This window comes from Oryctolagus cuniculus, chromosome 3 (genome assembly GCF_964237555.1).
Source record: "Oryctolagus cuniculus chromosome 3, mOryCun1.1, whole genome shotgun sequence".
In the NCBI taxonomy this organism is placed as follows: Eukaryota; Metazoa; Chordata; class Mammalia; order Lagomorpha; family Leporidae; genus Oryctolagus; species Oryctolagus cuniculus.
This window is the reverse complement of record NC_091434.1, coordinates 125,580,865-125,602,343: the sequence shown is the minus strand read 5'-3', so window position 1 is coordinate 125,602,343 and position 21,479 is coordinate 125,580,865. Positions and strand designations below refer to the sequence as shown.

Genomic DNA, 21,479 nt, shown 5'->3' with positions numbered 1-21,479 from the left:
CAAGCAAAGATATCGATAACCTGTGATTTTAAACTGCAAGAAAGAGGGCAGGTATTGTGATATAGTGGATAAAGCTGCTGCCTGCAGTGCCGCATCCCGTATTGGAGCCAGTTCAATTCCCAGATGCTCCACTTTCAATCCCGCTCTCTACTAATGTGCATGGGAAAGCAGCAAAGGATAACCCAGATGCTTGGGCTCTTGCACCCTGTAGGGGACCCAGATGAAGCTCCTGGCTTTGGCTTGGCCCAACTCTAGGTGCTGTGGCCATTTTGGAAGTGAACTAGAAGACAGAAGAGCTCTGTCCCTATCTGCCTATAACTGCCTTCAAACAAATAAATCTTTAAAATAAATGCAAGAAGGGCTACAAACCTCAATTTTGTGTAAATTCCTGAACAACCCATTCTTCCACTACAGTTTTTGAATATTTAGCACTTACTGTGCAGCAGGCATCATGCAAGAATTCTAGCACAAGTTGGCAAAAGATAGGCATAATCACTATTCATGAAGTTGATACAATAAAGCAAATTACCATCTGATTATACAAACTATAGTACTAATGAATAGAAAGCATTTAACATTAGTGATGATACTGATGTTCTTACTTTGTTTCATGTATGTGTGGGGGAACAATAAGAACCAGATATATGTTATATGGAGATATATACACATATACACACATATAAATGTGTATATATACATATGTACATATATGTATATGGCTATTTAGGAAGAGTCAAATATATTTTGATATTGACATTGTCAAAATCATCCATACATATATGTGTATATGCATATATACATATATATAGAGAGAGAGAAAGAGAGAGAGAGGAAAGAGAGGTATATTCAGAGTTGTATATTTGAAGGCACTCCTAAAAATGGAATTGAAAGAGAAGCTTATTTTAGTGTAAACTATTCTGAAATCCATATAATAGTCCTCTAAAAGTCCATTAAAATACACACACACACACACACACACACACCTTTGCAGGGGTGGTCATTTGGCACAGCAATTAACACATCACTTTAGAAAACTGCATACAGTTTTGGAATGTCTGGGTTTGAGTCCTGGCTTGCACTTCTGAACCCGACTGCTATTAATAAACACCGAGAGGTAAAAGATGATGGCTAAAGCACTTTCCCTTCTATCCTTGTGGGACACTTGGATTGTTCCAGCCTCCTGACTTTGGTCTAGCCCAGCTGCACCTGTTGCTTATTTTTGGGTTGTGAACCAATAGCTGGATGATCTCTCTCTGTTTCTGCTTTTCGTTTTCTCTCAGCAATTCAAACAGAATTAAAATAAATAAAAATATATTTTAAAAATATCAGAATTTTTTTGCATGAAAATAAAATAAATATCTTCTAATGACAATTTCCACCAACTTTTTTAAAAATATTTATTTTATTTATTTGAAAGAAGGACTTACAGAGAGAGATAGAGACAGAGAGAGTGGTCTTCCATCCACTGGTTCACTCCCCAGATGGCCGCAATGGCAGGAGCTACGCCAATCTGAAGCCACGAGCCAGGAGCTTCCTCTGGGTCTCCCACGTGGGTGCAGGGGCCCAAGGAGTTGGGCCATCTTCTTCTGATTTCCCAGGCCATAGCAGACAGCTGGATTTGAAGTGGAGCAGCCGAGTCTCAAACCGGCGCCCATATGGGATGCTGGCACTTCAGGCCAGGGCATTAACCCACTGCACCACAGCGCTGACGCCACCAACAACTTTTAAAAGTAATTTTGTATATGATATCCATGCATAGAAGAATATATATATTTATATATATACATATGGATGACTATATTAATATATACATATACAAACATGTTAAGTATACATATGTATGGCCGGTGCTGCGGCTCACTAGGCTAATCCTCCGCCTGCAGCTCCGGCACCCTGGGTTCTAGTCCCGGTTGGGGCACCAGATTCTGTCCCAGTTGCTCCTCTTCCAGTCCAGCTCTCTGCTGTGGCCCGGGAGTGCAGTGGAGCATGGCCCAGGTTCTTGGGCCCTGCACTCGCATGGGAGACCAGGAGGAAGCACCTGGCTCCTGGCTTCGGATTGGCACAGCGCCCACTGTAGTGGCCACTTGGGGGGTGAACCAACGGAAAAAGGAAGACCTTTCTCTTTGTCTCTCTCTCTCACTAACTCTGCCTGTCAAAAAAAAGTATACATATGTATGACATATGTATATATGTTAGGATAAACATGAAAATAGATAAGTTAGTGTTAACAAAAACTTTGTCACGTGAGTGGATAAACACATATGAAAAGTAGGAAGTTTTGGAGGAAACCTGTAGTTTTAATTTATAGTGGAATTATCTCTATAAATTGATGACTCATTTCTCTACTCTAGTAGAGAGCTATGTCTGGATCTCTATTGCCATGATCTGGAAGCAACTATAGCCCTCTTTCAAGAAACTTGACTTTTCTACTTGTCTTACTTTACAACTTCCCTTTTATTTTAGAAAAGTGAAGACATCAAATAAACTCCAGAAAACAAATGGTACCACAAAGTTTGAAAACCGGGATGCTCTCAGATTCGCATGCTCAGATAGTAAGAGCACCTCTTTAGCACTGCAGTGTTAACAACTGTGTATACATGGTGGAGAACCTAAGTTCCACTCTCTTAGCAAATTTCAACTGTACAATAAGGTATTATTAACTCTATGCACTACACTGTACTATTAGATCCACTGAATTTATTCATCTTATAAATGCAGGTTTATATATCCTTTGATCAATATTTCTCCATCTCTCCTGCCCTTCACCCCTGCAACCACCATTCTATACTCTGCCTATGAGTTCATCTTTTTAGATTCCATAGATGAGTGAAATCAAGCAGTATTGGTATTTCTGTGTCTGGTGTATTTCACTTGACATCTTGATATAACACCCATGAAGTTCATCAGTGTTGTCACAAATGACAGGGTTTTCCTATGCATCTATTAACAGATGTTTAGGTTGTTTCTGTGTCATGGTTACTGTGGTAATGCTGCAATGAACAAGGCAGAGGCATCTCTTTTGAATGCTGGTTTTGTTTGCTTTGCAACCAGAAATGGGGTTGCTGGACCATACAATTGTTCTGCTTTTAATTTTTTGAAATCTTCCCATACTGTTTTCCATAAAAGCTATACCAGTGTACGTCCCCACCATCACACAAAAACTCTTTCTTCCGCATTCTCATCAACACACATTTCTTTCTTTCTGATAATAGCCATCTTAACAGCTACGAGATGCAGTCTCTTTGTGGTTTTCATTTTCATTTCCTCGATGGTCGGTGATGTTGAGCAATTTTTCATGTACTTGTTGGCCATTTGTATGTTGTCTTTAGAAAAAAGTCTATGTGTCTATTCAGCTCCTTTGCCCAGTTTTTAATTACCCTATCTGTTCTTCACTTTTGAATTGTATGTATTTGTTATATATTTTGTATATTAACCCCTTAAAGGTATGTGATTTGCAAATATTTCTCCCATTTCATAGGTTTCCCTTTAATTTTGCTGATTGTTTTTCTTTGAATGCAGAGATTTTTCATTTGATACAGTTCCACTTTCCATTTTTAGTTGTTATATGTGCTTTGTGTGATATATCCCAAATATTTTCAAGCATTACTTACTTGAAAAAGCAACAGGTACTCACTATGAGCATACTGGGTGTTTCCATACTTTGCCTTTTTTTTTTTTTTTTTTTTTTTTTTTTTTACAGGCAGAGTTAGACAGTGAGAGAGAGAGAGAGAGAGAGAGACAAAGAGAAAGGTCTTCCTTTTTCCGTTGGTTCACCCCCCAAGTGGCCACTATGGGCCGGAGTGTTGTGGCTGGTGCACTGCGCTGATCCAAAGCCAGGAGCCAGGTGCTTCCTCATGGTCTCCCATGCAGGTGAAGGGCCCAAGGACCTGGGCCATCCTCCACTGCACTCCTGGGCCACAGCAGAGAGCTGGACTGGAAGAGGAGCAACGGAGAAAGAATCCGCTGCCCCAACCAGGACTAGAATCAAGGGTGCCGGCACCGCACTAGGATTAGCCTAGTGAGCCGCGGTTCCGGCTTGGCTTTTTCAATACCCAGAACCTATTTCACTGTAGTCTCTTAGCCTCTGAACTCCAAGCATGTACATCTCCTTAACATATTCCCTAATACAATAGAATCACAATGGATTGCTTTATGAAGCCCCATTTGCTTCCCTCCAAGAGGAGGGGTCCTACAAACCTGCCTCCTTCAGTTCCACTGTACAAATACCAGTTTCTACGCACTCTGTATCACATAGATAAGCATCTGATATTAACCAGATATAAACTCCTAAAAGAGAAGAAACAAAAATGTACATTCACTGTTTTTGATTCCCAGAAAGAGTTCAAAGTAGGAGAAAAATAAATACTTGTCAAAGTAGGACGTCGAATAAGTTAAAACCACAGCTATATTGCAGATTTAAAATGAATACATCAAAGAAAAAATGAATTCATTAAGGGCAGAAGCAGCAATATGACCAAGGTGATTCAAGGAGTTTTTTTTTTTTTAAGATTTGTTTATTTATTTGAAAGGCAGAGTTACAGAAAGAGAAAGGAGAGACAGAGAGAACCATCTTCCATCCTCTGGTTCCCTCACAATGGCTGGAGCTTGGCAAAGATGAAGCCAGGATCTGGGAGCTTCATCCAGGTCTCCCAAGTCCTTGGGCTATCTTCTGTTCCTTTCCCAGGGACATTATCAGGGAGCTGGATCAGAAACTGAGCAGCCCACACTCAAAACGGTGCTCTGATATGCAATGTCAGCATTGCAGGAGATTGTCTAACCCACTGTGTCACAATGTCAACCCCTCAAGGAGTGTTTTGAGAAAATGGATGTTCAAAAACATTTTTAAAGGAAAGATTGTTAATATGAATATAAAACTAGGTAATGTCTATTTAGTCAGGGGTCTGTAGAGACACAGAGCCAGTAGGATACAGTTATATATAAGAGATACAGTTACATAAGAGGATATTCATTGTGAATACTGGCTCATGAGTTAATGGATACTGAGAAGTCCCACAGAGTGCTGTCTCAAGGCTGGAGAACTAGGGAAGCTGTTGGTGTAGATCAGTCCAATTCCAATGGCCCAAGAACTGTTGTAACTCCCAACCTGAGGCTGAAGATCTGAAACTGGGGAACCACTGGTCCTTGAACGCTTACTTCAGGAATCCGGAATCTGTTGCCCAAGGGCAAGATAAAACGGTTGCCCAAGCTTTGGAAGACAAAGTTAAGACTCAGCTTCCTTTGCCTTTCTCTTCCATCTGAACCCTCAACTGATGGAATGGTGCCCATTCTTAGTGGTGCAGGAAGATTATCCTTACACATATAATGATTGGAATGCCAGTCTCTTCCAGAAACATTCTGATAGATATAAGAAAAATAACAATGTACCAGCCATCTGGATATCCCTTAACCCAGTCACATTGAAGCATAAAATTAACCATTACAATGTCTTACTGGGTAATAAACCTTAGAGGTTATAGGTTCTCTACAGAACAGACAATTATAAGTTGACATGCAACTTCATAGTACCTAAGATCTCATTAACCAGTGAATAGTAAAATTAAATGACAAGTCTATTCTCATAGAGAATTAAATAATCACTCAGTACATTTGCTTAAAAAAATGCCTGAGGATGACATTGAAAGGGTATACTATACTTTCTTATGACTTCCAAACTTAGATAATTTTATATTAATTCATTTATTTAGTGCCACAGTGATTAACAAATTTATTCAAGTCCATGCCACCCAGTTTTCTACACTTTTGTCAAGACACTTCTTGATATTACACCCCATGTGTAAAACCACTGGCATCCATAAAATTAAATCCCTTTCTGTAAAATGGAGTGTTCTGAGTGACATCCTTGCAGCTCCTCAGGGGAGTTCATAGATAAACTCCTCTACATGTCCCATGGCACTCTGTATTATCACTGAATGCCCTGGGATTCATAGAAGCCGCTGGCATGTGTGGAACATGGATGGTTAAGGAAAACTTGACTTCCGGTGAGTACAAGGAACTCAAGTATGCCTATGTCTGACCTATACTCAGGATGAAAGGAGGCTCAGCTGGTAAATCTCCCATGACACATGTGACTCTCAATTGCAAAGCTCAAAGGAAGACTAGAGGAAGGCTCTGCTGGGCAAACAATGTCTGATGAGCCCCCTCCAATCCGGAGAAAAGCAAGTTTAATGAGTTTCGTCAATGACACTAATCTTTCTGAGAGTCAACACACACCCTGAGAAACAGCTGTTGACCCAAGCTGTTGCTGTGCCAGTTAAGATCTGGGCAACCCACCCCACAAGGAGGGGGATCAGATGGTTAAAGCCTGATAACAGTCTCCACACTGCTATCTCATCTGCAGAAGGGATTTGCCAAATGGAATTTTTGCTCTCTCGCTTCCACATACCCTTAAGTCTCCATCTCCTCACACACAAAGAAAATAAAGAGAGTTAATTTGGGGGAAAATGACAAAATACATTAAGCTGAGGGTCAGACCACCATTAACTTGGGTTGCTAAGTCAATCTATATAATTGTGGCTTAAGAGAATTCTGTCTTTGTCAAGTATGATTTGTTTTGTGGCAAGAAAGCTTTTGATCTGGGCATTAATTTGGCTGGGCTTTGGGGAAGCACTTTTTGTCAGCAAGAAGTGTAGGAGCTGGTGGCACAGCCTGAAGCCTCTGAGCTGTGGGTTAGACTTTCTTGAAAATGAGGAGAAGGATTTCAGTTACTTTGTATGAGTAAACGGCAAATAGGAAAACACATTGTTGGCCCCATGAAAGGAGAGGTTTGTACTTTTGCACCTTTTTTATTTCACATATAATTTGCAAACAATTACATTTACCATTTGTTCTTTGGAAATTTAATCCTTCTTCCTCAGTCAACACATATATTTTTGAAATGCTTGACTGTGTAAGTTGAGATGGTGTGTTTCTGGCATGACAATTTTGTTGCCATGGAGAATCTGATTTCCTCTGTCAAGGCATTTTCAGCTTCCTGCACTCATCAATGGATGAAGAGGCTTGAAGCTCCTGCCTCCCCCATGGCACAAAATCCCTGCATATTTGCCACAGTCCCACCCCTTTGGGCAGCACTGGTTACTAAACGTTGAGCATCCATAAAGGTCTTCGTAAGTTGTTTTACAATTTTGTGCCATCAGGGCTTCAATGAGGAGATGGGAATTGGAAACAACACAGGAATCAGGGTTCATTCAATTAGCATGATATCAGCTGTGTAGGGACTTGACCCAGGTAGCCAGGTGAGCACACTGAGGATCCAATTTCACAGGCAGCACTACAATATTATTCTCTAAGGACAATATCGTTGCTCAAAAAGCAGGATTGATTAGCCAAGCATGATTCAGAAATAATCTAATCTTAAAAAGAGAGAGATGCAGAAACACTCTCTCATTGGAATGTCATTTCCATTTTTTTGTCCTGTCTTAATTACCCCAAGACAATGCAGACATCAAGGACTGTGCTTCTCTTGTTGTCTCACACTTTCCCTCACTACTCCAAGAGTAGACATGGGAGGAAACATAGTCACCACCCATGATCTCGGTTTCCACCCAGAACAATTGTTTCAAAACTTGTACATTAACAACTATTGCATTTACACATTCAAAATTGAGACGCCATATCCTAGAGCCTCCTGAAACTCTGCTTCTTCTATTCTTTATTTTTTTAAGATTGACTTTATTTATTTTAAAGTCAGAGAGAAAGGGACCAACAGAGAGAGAGAGAGAGATCATCCAGGCACTGTTTCACTCACCAAATGGCTACAAAAGCAGGAGCTGGGCCAGGCTGAAACAAGAATACTAGGAGCTTCATCCGGGTCTCTTATGCGGGATCAGGGGCACAAGGACTTTGGGTCATCCTCTGCTACTTCCATAAGCACATTAGCAGGGAGCCAGATATGAAGCAGAGCAGCCAGGACTCCAATGGGTGCGCATATGGGATGCCAGCATCACTGTTGGCGGCTTAACTCATTACACCACAACACCAACCCCTCTTCTATTCTTAACAATGTACCTTTTTCATTCTGCATTTCAGGACTAGGGCAGGTTGGGAAGATATCAAAGTGAGCTGATTCATAATGCATGAAGAACCATGCTGGAAACTTCAACCATATAATTTTATCCACACATCAGTACTCTAATATACGTGGTATTCTCCTTTTTAAATATGAGGAAACAGACTCAGAGGAGATAAGTCACTGACCCTAGGATACACAGCTAATTTTGGGAGGGCTTGGGTTTGAATCTAAGACTATCTACTCCATGTTAACTGATATCTTTGTTCCTGTTGATCTGGGATCTTAATCTGAGTAAAGATGTGTTTGACACAACGGTTACCCTTTCCAGGTGATTTTTGCACTTCAATTGGAGATGGTAGTGTTTTAACCATAAAACTGGATTTTCAGATAATGTGAGAGAAAGCATAATTTGTAGATCTGTGTATCCTCAATATTCCCCAAATCATACTGTGGCCTAATATGCCTGTGGGAAACTATCTTGACCTAGAAATTGAAAATATGCCCTAAGCCTCTTCTCTTACTGGGACAGCTATACATCACTGAGAGATACAGAGCAGAAATGCTCTGCTATTTAATAGGAGCTTTGGGACTTTGTCTCACTGCAAAACAAAAGATTGGAAAGGGGGAGAAAAGAAGAATTGTATGAATATTTTTGCTCACTTACTAATGATATAATTCTTCGAAGATTTCAAACTACACCATTTGGCACAACAAAGGTGACAGAGAAACCCATGGACCTCACGTTTTCATGTTGTTCCTGATGACTCTTGACCTCCTTTGAAAGGCCAAGTTGGGATTATTTCTAGGGGTCACTCCATAAAACATTGACTCAGTGCACCCCAACCTGGCACCTCTAGTACTTTGCAAAGAGATAAGGGCTCCTTCAGTTCATCAGTTCCTTTTGTTTAACATAAATTAATGCAGTTTAAAAGTACAATGATGGAATTAAGAGCAGGACTATTATTGACTGTTATTTGAATAGTGGCTAGCAACTTAGAACAGTGTTTACCATGTGTTTAACATTCAGGAGGAAATAAAATATGGTTGTATGTTGCTGAACAACCAAGATATGTTTTGAAAAGTGTGCCATGAGCCATTTTGCAATGCATACTCTCTTAGATGGTATGAGTCAATCAATAGGTAATTGATACAATCAAGAAAAGCAGTAAACATGAGATGTATAAGGCTGCTGTAGGCATAATACAGTATATAATTTCACAGTGAATTTTGTAAATAAAAGGACTATACTCTAAAATAACTTATTGTTATTTAAGTATAGTAGATTCTATATGTTATAGTCAGCCAGTAAGATATTCATTTTTATCATTAGCAAATATTATGCACTATACATATGTCCATCATATATATAGTTATATAGCATTGGCAATATAGTAGGCTTATTACACCAGCATCCCCACATAAGCATGATGTGTTGCCCTGTAACTTTAGGATGACAATGTCACTAGGCAATAGGAATTCCTCAGTTCCATCATAATATTATGGGATTACTACCCTATACCTGGCTTTTCATTGACTGAAATGTTTCATGTAACCTCAGTGTAGTGAAATTGTTTCTAAATTGCATTCTATTCTCTTGTGAGACATACCATTTGCCTTGTCTCCAATTTTATTGGATTATATTGCTCATCTCCATGTCAAAAAGTAACCTTCCAATGCCAGAGTTTCTCTTTGGATCAGAATATATCTAAAATGAAGCTTTTGTGGTAACACAATTGAGTACATTCATGTTTAATCATTTTTTGTCCATAGTATATGTTCATAGTATATGAATATACTATTTTTTGTCCATAGTATATGAAAGGGATCTCCAATTCATTCAAGAAAAATGTATTTGATGACATATTCTGCATGGTTTTTATATGTTTTACACTTAAATAACCTCATAACAACTGGCTATAACATGTCTGAACAGTATCTTAGTATTAGATGATAGCAAAGATAAGATACCATTTTGCAAAGATCTTCTATCAAAGCAATATGAATTTTGCTAAAACTGAATAATGAAGAAACATCAAAATTATGGTGAAGCTAGGGTGGAAGAATGGTGAAATCACTGCTGCTTCAAAAGAATCCATAGAGCAATGATCCAATGAAATCAGCAGTGTACAAGTCAATACCTCGTTTTGACAAGCAGTGAGACAATTTTGAATATGAGGTTCACAGAAAAAGACCTTTAAGATCATTTGAGAGGAAAAAAATTAAAGTTGTTTATATGCTAGTTGAAGAGGACCAACAATTAAAAGCACAAATAATTGCCAACACCATAAAAATATCAATTTACACAATTCTAATTGAAAACTTAAAGACAAGCGAGCATTCTACTTGATGAGTATTTAAACAACTAGTCCCAGATCAGATACAGAAAATAATCAGAGATTTCAATGGAAATTTAAACAAATGATAACAAGATCCTGAAGCATTTCTCTGAAGAACTGAAACGGGAAGTGAAACTGGCTTTGCCAGTTTGATTCTGAACACAAAGCAAAATCAAAGCAGTGGCTACCAAGAGGTGGAAGTTATACAAAGACAAGGTCAAGAGAAAAGGTTATGAGCAAGACAATACAAAAGCAAGCTTTTGTTTGGGATTCTCAGGCATTTTGTTGTTGACTTTCTAAAGGAACAAATGGCCGCATTTGCTTATTCTGAGAGTATCTTATGTAAGCTAGCCAAAGTTTCAGCAGAAAACCATGAGAACATTTCTCCAGAGAATCCTCTACCAAAACAATGCTCCTGATCACTCATTTCACCACACAAGAAAAATTCCTTGAGAATTTTGATGGAAAATAATTGGGTATCCTTCACATATCCCTCTTCTGTCTGGGGCTGGGGCTGTGGTGTAGTGGGCTAAGCCTCTACATCCCATATGGGCACTGGTTTGAGTCCTGCTGATCCTCTTAGATCCAGCTCTCAGCTATGGCCTGAGGAAACAGTGGAAGATAGCCCAAGTGTTTGGGCCCCTGCACCCACTTGGGAGACCTGGAAGAAGCTCCTGGCTCTTGGCTTCAGATCGGCCATTGCAACCATTTGGGGAGTGAACCAGTGGATTGAAGTCCTTTCTCTCTATCCCACCCTCCCTCTCTGTAACTCTACCTCTCAAATAAATAAATTAAAAAAATCTTTTAAAAAAAAACTTAAAGCGTACCTATGTTTCTACAGTTAAGAACGTAGAAAAGGATTCATTGGCATAGTTGAATTCCCAGGATTCTCAATTATTTAGGGATGGGCTAAAAGGCTGGTATGATCACTTGCAAAAGTGTTTTGAACCTGATAGAACTTAACTTGAGAGATAAAGTTTATATCTTTTTAAAATTTTTATCTCAATTTTTTTCACTAGGTTTTTTTATTTTTTTTAATTTATTTTTTATTTAGTAAATATGAATTTTCAAAGTACAGTTAATGGATTACAATGGCTTCCCTCCCCCCATAATTTCCCTCCCACTCACATCCCTCCCATCTCCCGCTCCCTCTCCCATTCCATTCACATCAAGATTCATTTTCAATTCTCTTTATATACAGAAGATCAATTCAGTATATATTAAGTAAAGATTTCATCAGTTTGCACCCACACAGAACTTTTGTAGAATAAGTAGATAGTAACCAATTATTTGTCTGAACAGACCTTTTTAATCTAAGTGCCAGAATTAAGTTTGATGCAGTTTTTAAATAGAATTGCTCCAAGAAACTATGTTAACTGTATGTAATACTTTCAGTTGTGTGAAAAACTAGGTTGCTTGTGAGAAAAAAGGTTTTAAATGGTGATGTCAACAACATGAGATCTGCAGTTTCAAAGGATTTTCAATAACAATTCAGCTTTCCTTTGAAAATCTTGGAAGAGTAATATTTTTCTTGATGTGTCTAAAAACAGTAAATCTATTGTATTTGTTAGTAAATCTCTTTCATTGCTCTACTCATGATTAGAACTCCATAATTATATTGCCATTATATAAAGAATAGATAATCCAGTAGGGCTGATGTTGTAACACAGTGGGTTACAGCTGCCTCCGATGCCAGCATCCCATATCAATGCCAGTTCATATTCCGGCTACTCCACTTCCAATCCAGCTCACTGTTAATGCCTTGGGAAAAGCAGTGTAGGATGGTCCAGCTATTTGTGCCCCCGCCACCCAATGGGAGACCCAGATGAAGCTCCTGGCTTCAGTGTGGCTTAGCCCTGACCATTGTGGCCATCTGGAAAGCAAACCAATGGATGGAAGATCTCTCTGTCTCTCCCTTTCTCTCTCTGTCTCTCTGTTACTCTGACTTTCAAAATAAGTTAAAAACTAAATTTTAAAATAAATCAATGAATTATCCACTAAAATCACTGAAAATACCCTAAGACTAAGCAGAAGATGGGTGGAGTATATTAATTGATAAAATTAAAGTAGACTTAAGCTTCCATCAATTTTATAAGAGGAATTTTAGATTAGTGTTACACAATAATTCTGTAAATATAGAAAGGCTGTATAACTGTGCCATCCAACAAGGTATCTATTAGCTACACAGGGCTACTGAGCATCAAATGTAGCTGATGTGACCAAATGATTAATTCTTCATTTAATTTAAGTTTAATTTAGATTAATTTAAATTTATATATTCACTGCCATGTTGAACAATCAGATCTAAAGTCATCAAGTTTTATACACATGACTTTTTCCTCTAAGTTTCTAAAAATACCTAGGTGATTTTGTGCATATGTGAATCAATCAGTCTGCAGTTGCCATAACTGTGAGTTCTCTTGCTTAAGACTGAATTCCAAATCTTCCAAGTTTCAACTTTCCCCTTGATGATCTTCTTGACTTCTTATATAAATTCTCAACTATGAAATAAGCAAGCCAACATCCTTTCCTGATGTATCAGAGTCTTGATGGCTTCATCCTTCAAAAGGGAAGATACTTACTGGAAGGCATCACAGAAACACTGTCTGAGTAATGAGCATCTTTCAAAATGTCTCAGACACACAGGTCTGTGGCCAGGCATACACTGTCAAGCAAGATGTTGGTTCCCATATCCCTCACTTCATGCCTTCAGTACAAAGTTGGCATCTCAGGAGCTGAGCTGAGGGTTCTCTAGAAACAGAATTGATACAGGTCTTGGACTGAAGTACCTTTTAGGCAGTGCAGTCTGGAGGTAGGGTGTGGAGGAAGCAGAATGAGATGGGGAAAGGACCAAGAATACGGTCACTGCTAATGTCCAGATTCCTGCAGACACCAAGAGGATGTTCTAGATCCCATATTGCACGGTGAAGTCAGTCATGCCTGGAGGCAATAGGATCTCATGGAATTTGTTTCAAGCTGACCCTGGCTGAGTTGGGGATGGTGGTGGGGAGTGATAGTAGCTTTCCAGGCAAGGAAGCTTCTGCTTGGTTAAGGACGTATTTCTAGAGAAGGAATAGCTCTAGTTGTGAGGGAACATCAGGAGCTGGGATCAGTGTAGCTGCTACAGAGCAGTCCTGAGAACATCCCCAGCAGAATCATAATCCAATCCCAGTGGCAGCCTGTCCAACTCTCAACTCAAAGCCTTTCTGTGTTTCAGATACCACATAGCCCCACCCCAAGAGCTGGTGCACAAAACTCCTGCTCCCCACCATTGCAGTGGGGTGCCCCTAAGGTGTATCCTACACTGATGGAGTTGAAGTCAGTTGTGGAAGTGAAGACTTGATAATGCACAAGGTTGACTTTCCTCTCCTCTATGTCTCATCTCCCATATCTCAGCTGGATTGCTAGGGTCACTTTGCTGATGAATTACTGCACTCCACTCTTTGTTTCGTAAATGACCTTTAAGGGATCCACTAAGTCAAACACATAGCTCTTGGCTTTAATAACTGAGCCTGCCTCAGGTCTTAACTCTTCCCTTCCTTACCTGGATCTCCTTGTACAAGTCACTTGGGTCTGTTCTGCAAGCTGATCCCAAACAGAATCATTACAGGCTTTCCCACCAGTCTTTATCATTTTTGACTCCCACAGGATATTCAGTCATATTCCTTTTCTTTCCCCCTGAGAATCTCTCAGTATCTTAATTAATGTATGCATGAGGTGTAGTAGCCCCTGACAGTGCCAGGCTAAAGCACCTGGTTCTCCAGTATCTGCTCAAGAGCAGAATGAAGATGCCCGATGTTCCAGCCCACAGCTTTTCTGACCCAGAAGTCCTTGTTCAGATGCTGGTTCTACTATGCATGGATGCTGCTGCGCTAAGGGGAGGAGCAAGAGGCCCTCCTGAGAGCTCCAAACATGTTTGTGGTTGTTGTTCCTACCTTTACATGCACTGGGTAATGTGAAATATTTATAGCACGTCCTATCTTCTTCACTCATTACCATTAGAAGGTAGCTTTGTCCTGGAAAAATCTCAAACTTTGGCTTACAGAGGCACCAACTGTTTAATGATTAACGATGCAGTGAGTCATTCTAGCTACCTACCCATTCATTTATGAGAATGTGCCTGTAGCTGTATAGGGCCTTATATAAAATAAGGATAAGGGGGGCTGACGCTGTGGTGCAGCGGGTTAAAGTCCTGGACTGAAGTGCCAGCATCCCATATGGGCGCTGGTTCGAGTCCCGGCTGCTCCAGCTCTCTGCTATGGCCTGGAAAAGCAGTAGAAGATGGTCCAAGTCCTTGGGGCCCTGCACCGTGTGGGAGACCCAGAAGAAGCTCCTGGCTCCTGCCTTTGGATCGGCACAGCTCCGGCCATTGTGGCCAAATGGGAAGTGAACCATCGGATGGAAGATTCTCCCCCACCCCCACCCCGTGTAACTCTGACTTTCAAGTAAAATAAATAAATCTTTAAAAATAAAATAAAAAGAAATAAGGAGAAGCATGAGCCCCGGAGACTTTTTCCCTGTAGGATTATTTTAGGTTGTTGTGTTGTTGTTTAAATGATCAGGCTGGGTACTTAAAACAGATTAGGTGTGAAAACATTATTCATGTGGGCATGTGACTATTTTACCTCCAGGTATTCTTACATGGAGAAACTTTCTTTTTATATTTTTTTTTAACTTTTATTTAATGAATATAAATTTCCAAAGTACGGCTTATGGATTACAATGGCTTCCCCCCCATATCGTCTCTCCCACCCGCATCCCTCCCCTTTCCCACTCCCTCTCCCCTTCCATTCACATGAGGATTCATTTTTGATTCTCTTTATATACAGAAGATCAGTTTAGCATACATTAAGTAAAGATTTCAACAGTTTGCTCCCACACAAACATAAAGTGAAAAATAATAGATGATTTTTTAAATGATGATGAAATCAGATCAGACCTATTGTCATGTTTAATCCCAGTGAGAGTCAAGTTGGGAATTGATAATTTCTTCTTTTTTTTTTTTTTTTTTTTTTACAGAAGATCAGTTTAGTATACATTAAGTAAAGATTTCAACAGTATGCACCCCCATAGAAACACAAAGTGAAATATACTGTTTGAGTACTCATTATAGCATTAAGTCTCAATGTACAGCACATTAAGGACAGAGATCCTCCATGAGGAGTAAGTGCACAGTGACTCCTGTTGTTGACTTTACAAATTGACACTCCTGTTTATGGCATCAGTAATCTCCCTATGCACCAGTCATGAGTTTCCAAAATTCATTTATTTGAAAGAGTTACAGAGAGGGGAGAGACAGAGAGAGATTGTCAATGTACTGGTTCACTCCCCAGTGGCCACAACCACCAGGGCAGGGCCGGGACAAAACCAGGGGCAGGAGCTTCATCCAGTCCCTCACATGGGTGTCAGGGGCCAATCACCTGAGCCATCTTCTGCTGCTTTCTCAGGCACCTGAGCAGAAAGCTGGATTGGAACATCTGGGACACGAACAGGTGCCCATTTGGGATGCTAGCATTGCAGGCAGCGTCCTAACCCACTGCACCATAATGCCAGTCCTTAGGCTCCCTTTCTAATAATAATGGTGGTGAGGTATCTCGATTAGAGACCCATATTTAATTTGTCTTATGCCCATTTCCAGTATGTGACACCAAACAATTGTCATGTCCATTTCTGCACTGGAAGTGAAAATTACCATCAAGAGGGAGAGATTTCTGTGTTTTTTATCCTTTTTTGGGGAAAGGGGAGGGATGTTTGGAATCTACTCTTCCATGTGAAGTTGGGAATTTAAGGTGGGCAATAAGCAAGGAATAGGAGACTGAGCAAGGGATTGGCTGAGAGTTACGGCCTGAGGTCTTATCTTATGCAGATCTTATTTAGAATTCTCTTGAATATCTTCCTGGTTCCTCAAGACTTTGGTTCCTGTTTAACCCATGGACAGAGGCTAGAAATCAGAACTGGGCTGGAGGATAGTCTCCAGCTGTATAACCTGGATTTGCTAGTTGGTCCTTTCATACTGATTTGTTCTCAAGCAAATGTAAATTAAAAATAAGTACTACTGCTGATTGCCATGAAACCCAATAGGCTACTGAAAACAATATTAAGGATGAATTATTTCAACTAAAAATTGCTGATGTGAAGAAGAGGGAAGTACAGGTTGAGAGCGATTCAGTGCTGTTGTGAGGCCCTTTGGCAAAGGTTAGTATGGACACTGGATTCAGGTTTCCTGGGTTTCAGTCCCCTGCGTTGCCACTTACTAGCTGTACAATCCAGAGAAAGCTACTCGACCATCCTGGCTGTATTATTGAGCTCATCTGAAAGCCTCTCGTCTAATCAAACCCTGAGAGCAGAACTGGGTCTTGAATTAGGTCTCCTGACTTCTGGCCCCACATCTCCTCATTCTACCTCTGCCCTACAAATGAAATAGTGTAGCATGTGGTGGATGAGGCTTAAGGAATGCTAGAAATAAGTGAAAACACATTCAGAATCATTTGGAATCCTGTGTTTGAGAAACTATTGAAAAATTCCACAAGCCATAAAAATGTGAGATGAGATTATTTGCACTTTACATTTAAATTTCCATCAGATGCATTTAAATTTAAGCTGCAGGATTTATGCGAATGTTTTTAGTTAATAACCATTGAGAATTCAGCCACAGTTAGAGACGCTCTGCCTGACTTATCATCTTCAGCTTGCCAAATACACATATGTATGCATCTGTTACCACCCACCCTTCCCAGTTTAAAGAATAATTCAGAAACAGGGAACTAGCGCATGTCTTCAGAGCAATTACAAATACTGTCTTCAGGTCACTTTCATAATTTGTGAAAATGCATTTACTGTATGCTGGAAAGGAGAGCATGTTTGTCATGGCAGCCATGGCAACCCTGGGTGGCTGTAGTGCAGGGAGCGTCCTCACCAGCAGGGAGAGAGTCGTGGGCAATCGTCACCAGGCAGAGAACCTCCGCTTGAGCTTGCACTGTGGCTCTTGGGTTGAGAGCATTCTCAACTTGATGTGTTAATGAACGCTGACAGCAACTGTCTCATTTTGACTCCTTTCAGGAGGATTAATAAATAATAATTTTTACTGGGGGAAAAAGGGAGATGTGATTATTTTGTAGACAAATTTGAATAATTCTTTTCACCATCACTAAATGTCTTCTATGTTTTGCTCTGATTTGGTTTGTTCTGGGTTTGGTTTTTACAGTTTTTGTGATTATTATTTTTTATAAGAGAAAATTGCTGTCATGTAATTGTCTTTCTTCCATTTTTAACATATATTCTTATCATATGGTAGCTAAAATAAATGAAGACAAAAAAAAAATCAAGCATGTCAATGAAGCCCAGCTGTGGACTCTTAGGGCTAAGAGAAACAGGTAATATTTGAGGATGTTTATTCCAGAAACAGTGATGATCACACAAAAAGTCAAAATTCCCATATTGTACCACCAGTTTTCACATTTCTGTATATATTCATTATTCAATAAATCACATTGTAGTAATACAATTCCCAGTTTACATAAAAAAGGTGTGCTTATTATAGAAACTGTTTTATATAAAAGGATAAAATCACCTATACTTCAAGAAATTACCATGTAAATTTATGCTCTATCATGTTTCAGTACTGTTAATAACATACAGTTTAAACAACTCTGCCCTTTCAAAAGATTTATTCATTTATTTGAAAGCAGAGTTACAGAGAGAGAGGGAGAGACACAGAAAGAGAGAGATCTTCATCTGTTGGCTCACTCCTCAAATGGCTGCAATGACCAGGCCTGTACCAGGCCAAAGCAGGGAGCAAGTAACTCCACCCAGTTCTCCTCCGTGGGTGATAGGCACCAAAGCACTTGAGCCATCTCCCACTGCTTGCCCAGCTGCATTAGCAGGGAGCTGGATTGGAAGTGGAGCAGCGAGGAGGCTGGTGTTGAAGACACCCACTGCACCATGAGGCCAGCCTCATAACTTTGCCTTTCTTCACTTAAGAAGAATGCAGCCAAGTTCGGTGTTTGGCACAATGGTTAAGCTACTACGTGGATACCTGCATCCCATTATTGGAGTACCTGGGTTTGAATCCCTGCCCTGTTGCTCTTGCCAATGTGCACCTTGGGAGACCTCAGGTGAGGGCTCGTTGAATTCCTGACTATTGTGGGATACTGGGGAGTGGGTCAGCAGAGGGAAGATGTCTGTTGATCTCACTATCTCTCCCTCTCTGCCTTTCATATAAGTACAAATAAATCAATACAATAAAAAGAAGAAAAAAACTTCATGAAATGGGCAACAGGAGAAATTGGGTGGAAATAATGAGCAAGTTCAGCATAGCTTTGGATTTCTTAGAATTATAAAATCTCCTTCCTGCCAATTTTGAGAAGCTGGGAGGTGATGGGGGAATGGTGACTTTGAAGAACACAGAGTTGACACACAAAAAATATACTTCCTGGTCTGATTTCTCAGGATCCTTGTTCCAGCGCCTCTTTCCTGTGAATTCCTTCCCTAATGATTGAGTTTTTAGAAACTTTTATATTCCTATTACAGAATAATTTTATGAAGCATCAAGTGTTCTAAACACGCTGATTCTTAGTTTCTTCAAGTATACAGTAGGGACAATGCTATTTACTTCACAGGTTATTCAAATAGATTCTCATTTTCAATGGCTTAACGGGAGAGATGCTTGATCCTTATTTATGTGATAGGTTAGGACAGGTACTTCCTTCCATGTGGTGATGCAGGGTTCCAGGGTCCTCCTGTGCTGTGGCTCTACCACCCTCCAGGGCCTTGCTGTCAGCGGCATCCCTCACTTGTGGAAAGGGAAACAATTAGGGATGAGGCTCACTGGCTTGGACGTGGCACATCTTATTCACTCTCATTTTTTTTTTGAAAGATCTTGGCTACATTGCCACAAGTATAATACTGTGGAAAGCTGAGAAGTACCTTTAAATCATGCACCCTCTTCCCCTTCCATCTCCATAGAGGGAAGAGAGAAGGGTGTTAGTGAACACCAGCAGTATCAGTCATTGCATTCCTGTCTCGCAAAAACACTTAATAAAGCACATTCCCCGGTAGATATTGAACTCTTCTCTTCCTTTCCCTGCATTTGAGTTGTCTCAGAGAGAAAGAGGAAAGCCCTTATCAAACAGAAGCCACTAAGGACTAGCTACGTAATCAGCCATACACTGTAAGGGCTGATGTTCTCTCCCTCCTGTGTCTGCATGTCCTGCTCTTTACAAGAGAGGTCACAGTGCAGGTCACAGCTCAGGAACAGACTGAGTCACTCAGCACAAATCTAAGCAACTCCTCCCAGGATGTCAGAGCCATGACAGGGGATCCAAACATGATTTGCAAGGACAGAGCTTGAGAGAAAAAGGAACTTACTGATTCACTTCTCTAAATAAAAAAAAAATTCAGTTCACTCTCCAAACGAATGCCCTGAACAAGGAAGTTAGTAAAGTGCTGGCTCTCCTGCTGTCCACGTCCATGGTGTTCGACAGTCTGTCACAGCCCCCCTCAGGTTTCAGTTCAGTCAACTCTGGTGTCATTGACTTCTTCATTCTTATGTGAAATGAGAATGGGACACAGGCTACATGTCTTCTAGCTAAGCAAGAGCAACAGTGATCTTCTGCAAAGTTCAAGTGTGGCAACAATGAAGCTCTGGAGCAGAAGCCTGTTTACATGTCAGAATGCTGCCATCATACATGAAGCTTGTTTACATGTCAGAATGCTGCCATGTGTCAACTACACTGAACCACATGTGATCCCAGAGTGCATCAGACCCCCTCAGGCTGCTGAGATTTTTAAAATGAGTATCTCTTCCATCCTCCTTGATCTCTACTGGACTTTCTCCTGGGGCACATCTGCACTTGCTCAGGTGCAGCTCCACTATCATTTTTTTTAACTGACCTCTCTGACCACCTCCTGAGATACTGTGTACTCTCTGCTTCTGTTTTCACTTGTCTGTACCTCTTGTGAGAGTGTCTTAGATACCACACTACACATTTTTGTTTGTATCTCTCCATGCCTGAAATATCCACTGTGTTTTAGAGGTTCAATGGACATCTGTTGAATAAATGACTGTGTGAATGAATGATACCCCCTAGCCACAGAGTCAGTGTCCTTTCATCTTTGCATCTACAATAAAATTTCTGGCCCATGATAGCTTCATAGTGTATATTTGTAGACACAAGGAGAGCAAAGACAGGGAGGAATGAAAGAAGGAACAGGGATGGAAAGGAAGAATGGAAGGAGATAATAGAGAGAGAAAACATGGGCGACCTTTGTGTGTTTACAATCAAGGCTAAAGTTGTACGGGAGGAAGGAAAGGAGTGAGAGAGAGGAAGGAAGGAAGGAAGGAAGGAAGGAAGGAAGGAAGGAAGGAAGGAAGGAAGGAGGGAAAGGAGGGAGGGAGGGAGGGAGGAAGGAAGGAAGGGAGGGCGGGAGGGAGGAAGGAAGGGAGGGAGGGAGGGAGGAAGGGCGGGAGGGAGGAAGAAAGGAAAAGATTTCACTAGAAATTTATGTGATAGAAGCTACAGTGGCTAAATGGTGAGGGAGGAGGTGTGGAGGATATGGTCTTTATAAGGAGTCTTAGGCCATGAGAGGGGATCCAATGGAGATGGAGGATGGAAAGTGAGCCAGGAGTGCTCCAAAGGGTTAAAGACAGAGGCAGGGAAACATGGAGCCACTTTTTCTTTGTTCTCTGACAGTGTGGGGCATTACTACCACTCTCTCTCTCTGTTTCTGCTCTCAATCAGGAACTGGTGGTTGGTCCCCAGCTGACTCTAATGCCCAGCAGTGGCTCCAGATGGACCTGGGGAACCGAGTGGAGATTACAGCAGTGGCCACGCAGGGAAGATACGGAAGCTCCGACTGGGTGACGAGCTACAGCCTGATGTTCAGTGACACGGGGCGCAACTGGAAGCAGTACAAGCAAGAAGACGGCATCTGGGTAGGATGTCTTCTTTCTTCTGATGAATAAAGCTGGGATGTGCTCGTGGTAACCAGTGAATGGCTCTGTCATTTTCCCATGTGCAGATTGTCAGGAACTTAATAACTGTGGAGTATACCTCCGGAAATAATCAGACATATGCAAGTGTGCTCTTCAGCACTGCTCGCTCCTCGGGAAGCTA

At 40.7% G+C, this 21,479-nt stretch overlaps 1 protein-coding gene across 1 annotated transcript in view; it reads left to right on the top strand.

The window, feature by feature from the left end:
* CNTNAP5 (contactin associated protein family member 5) overlaps window positions 1-21,479 on the top strand; it is a 985,000-nt gene that overhangs the window by 216,845 nt on the left and 746,676 nt on the right. The window contains exon 3 of the mRNA XM_051848810.2: window positions 21,105-21,298. Coding sequence (XP_051704770.2) covers window positions 21,105-21,298 — 194 coding nt within the window. The remainder of the gene's footprint in view (window positions 1-21,104; window positions 21,299-21,479) is intronic.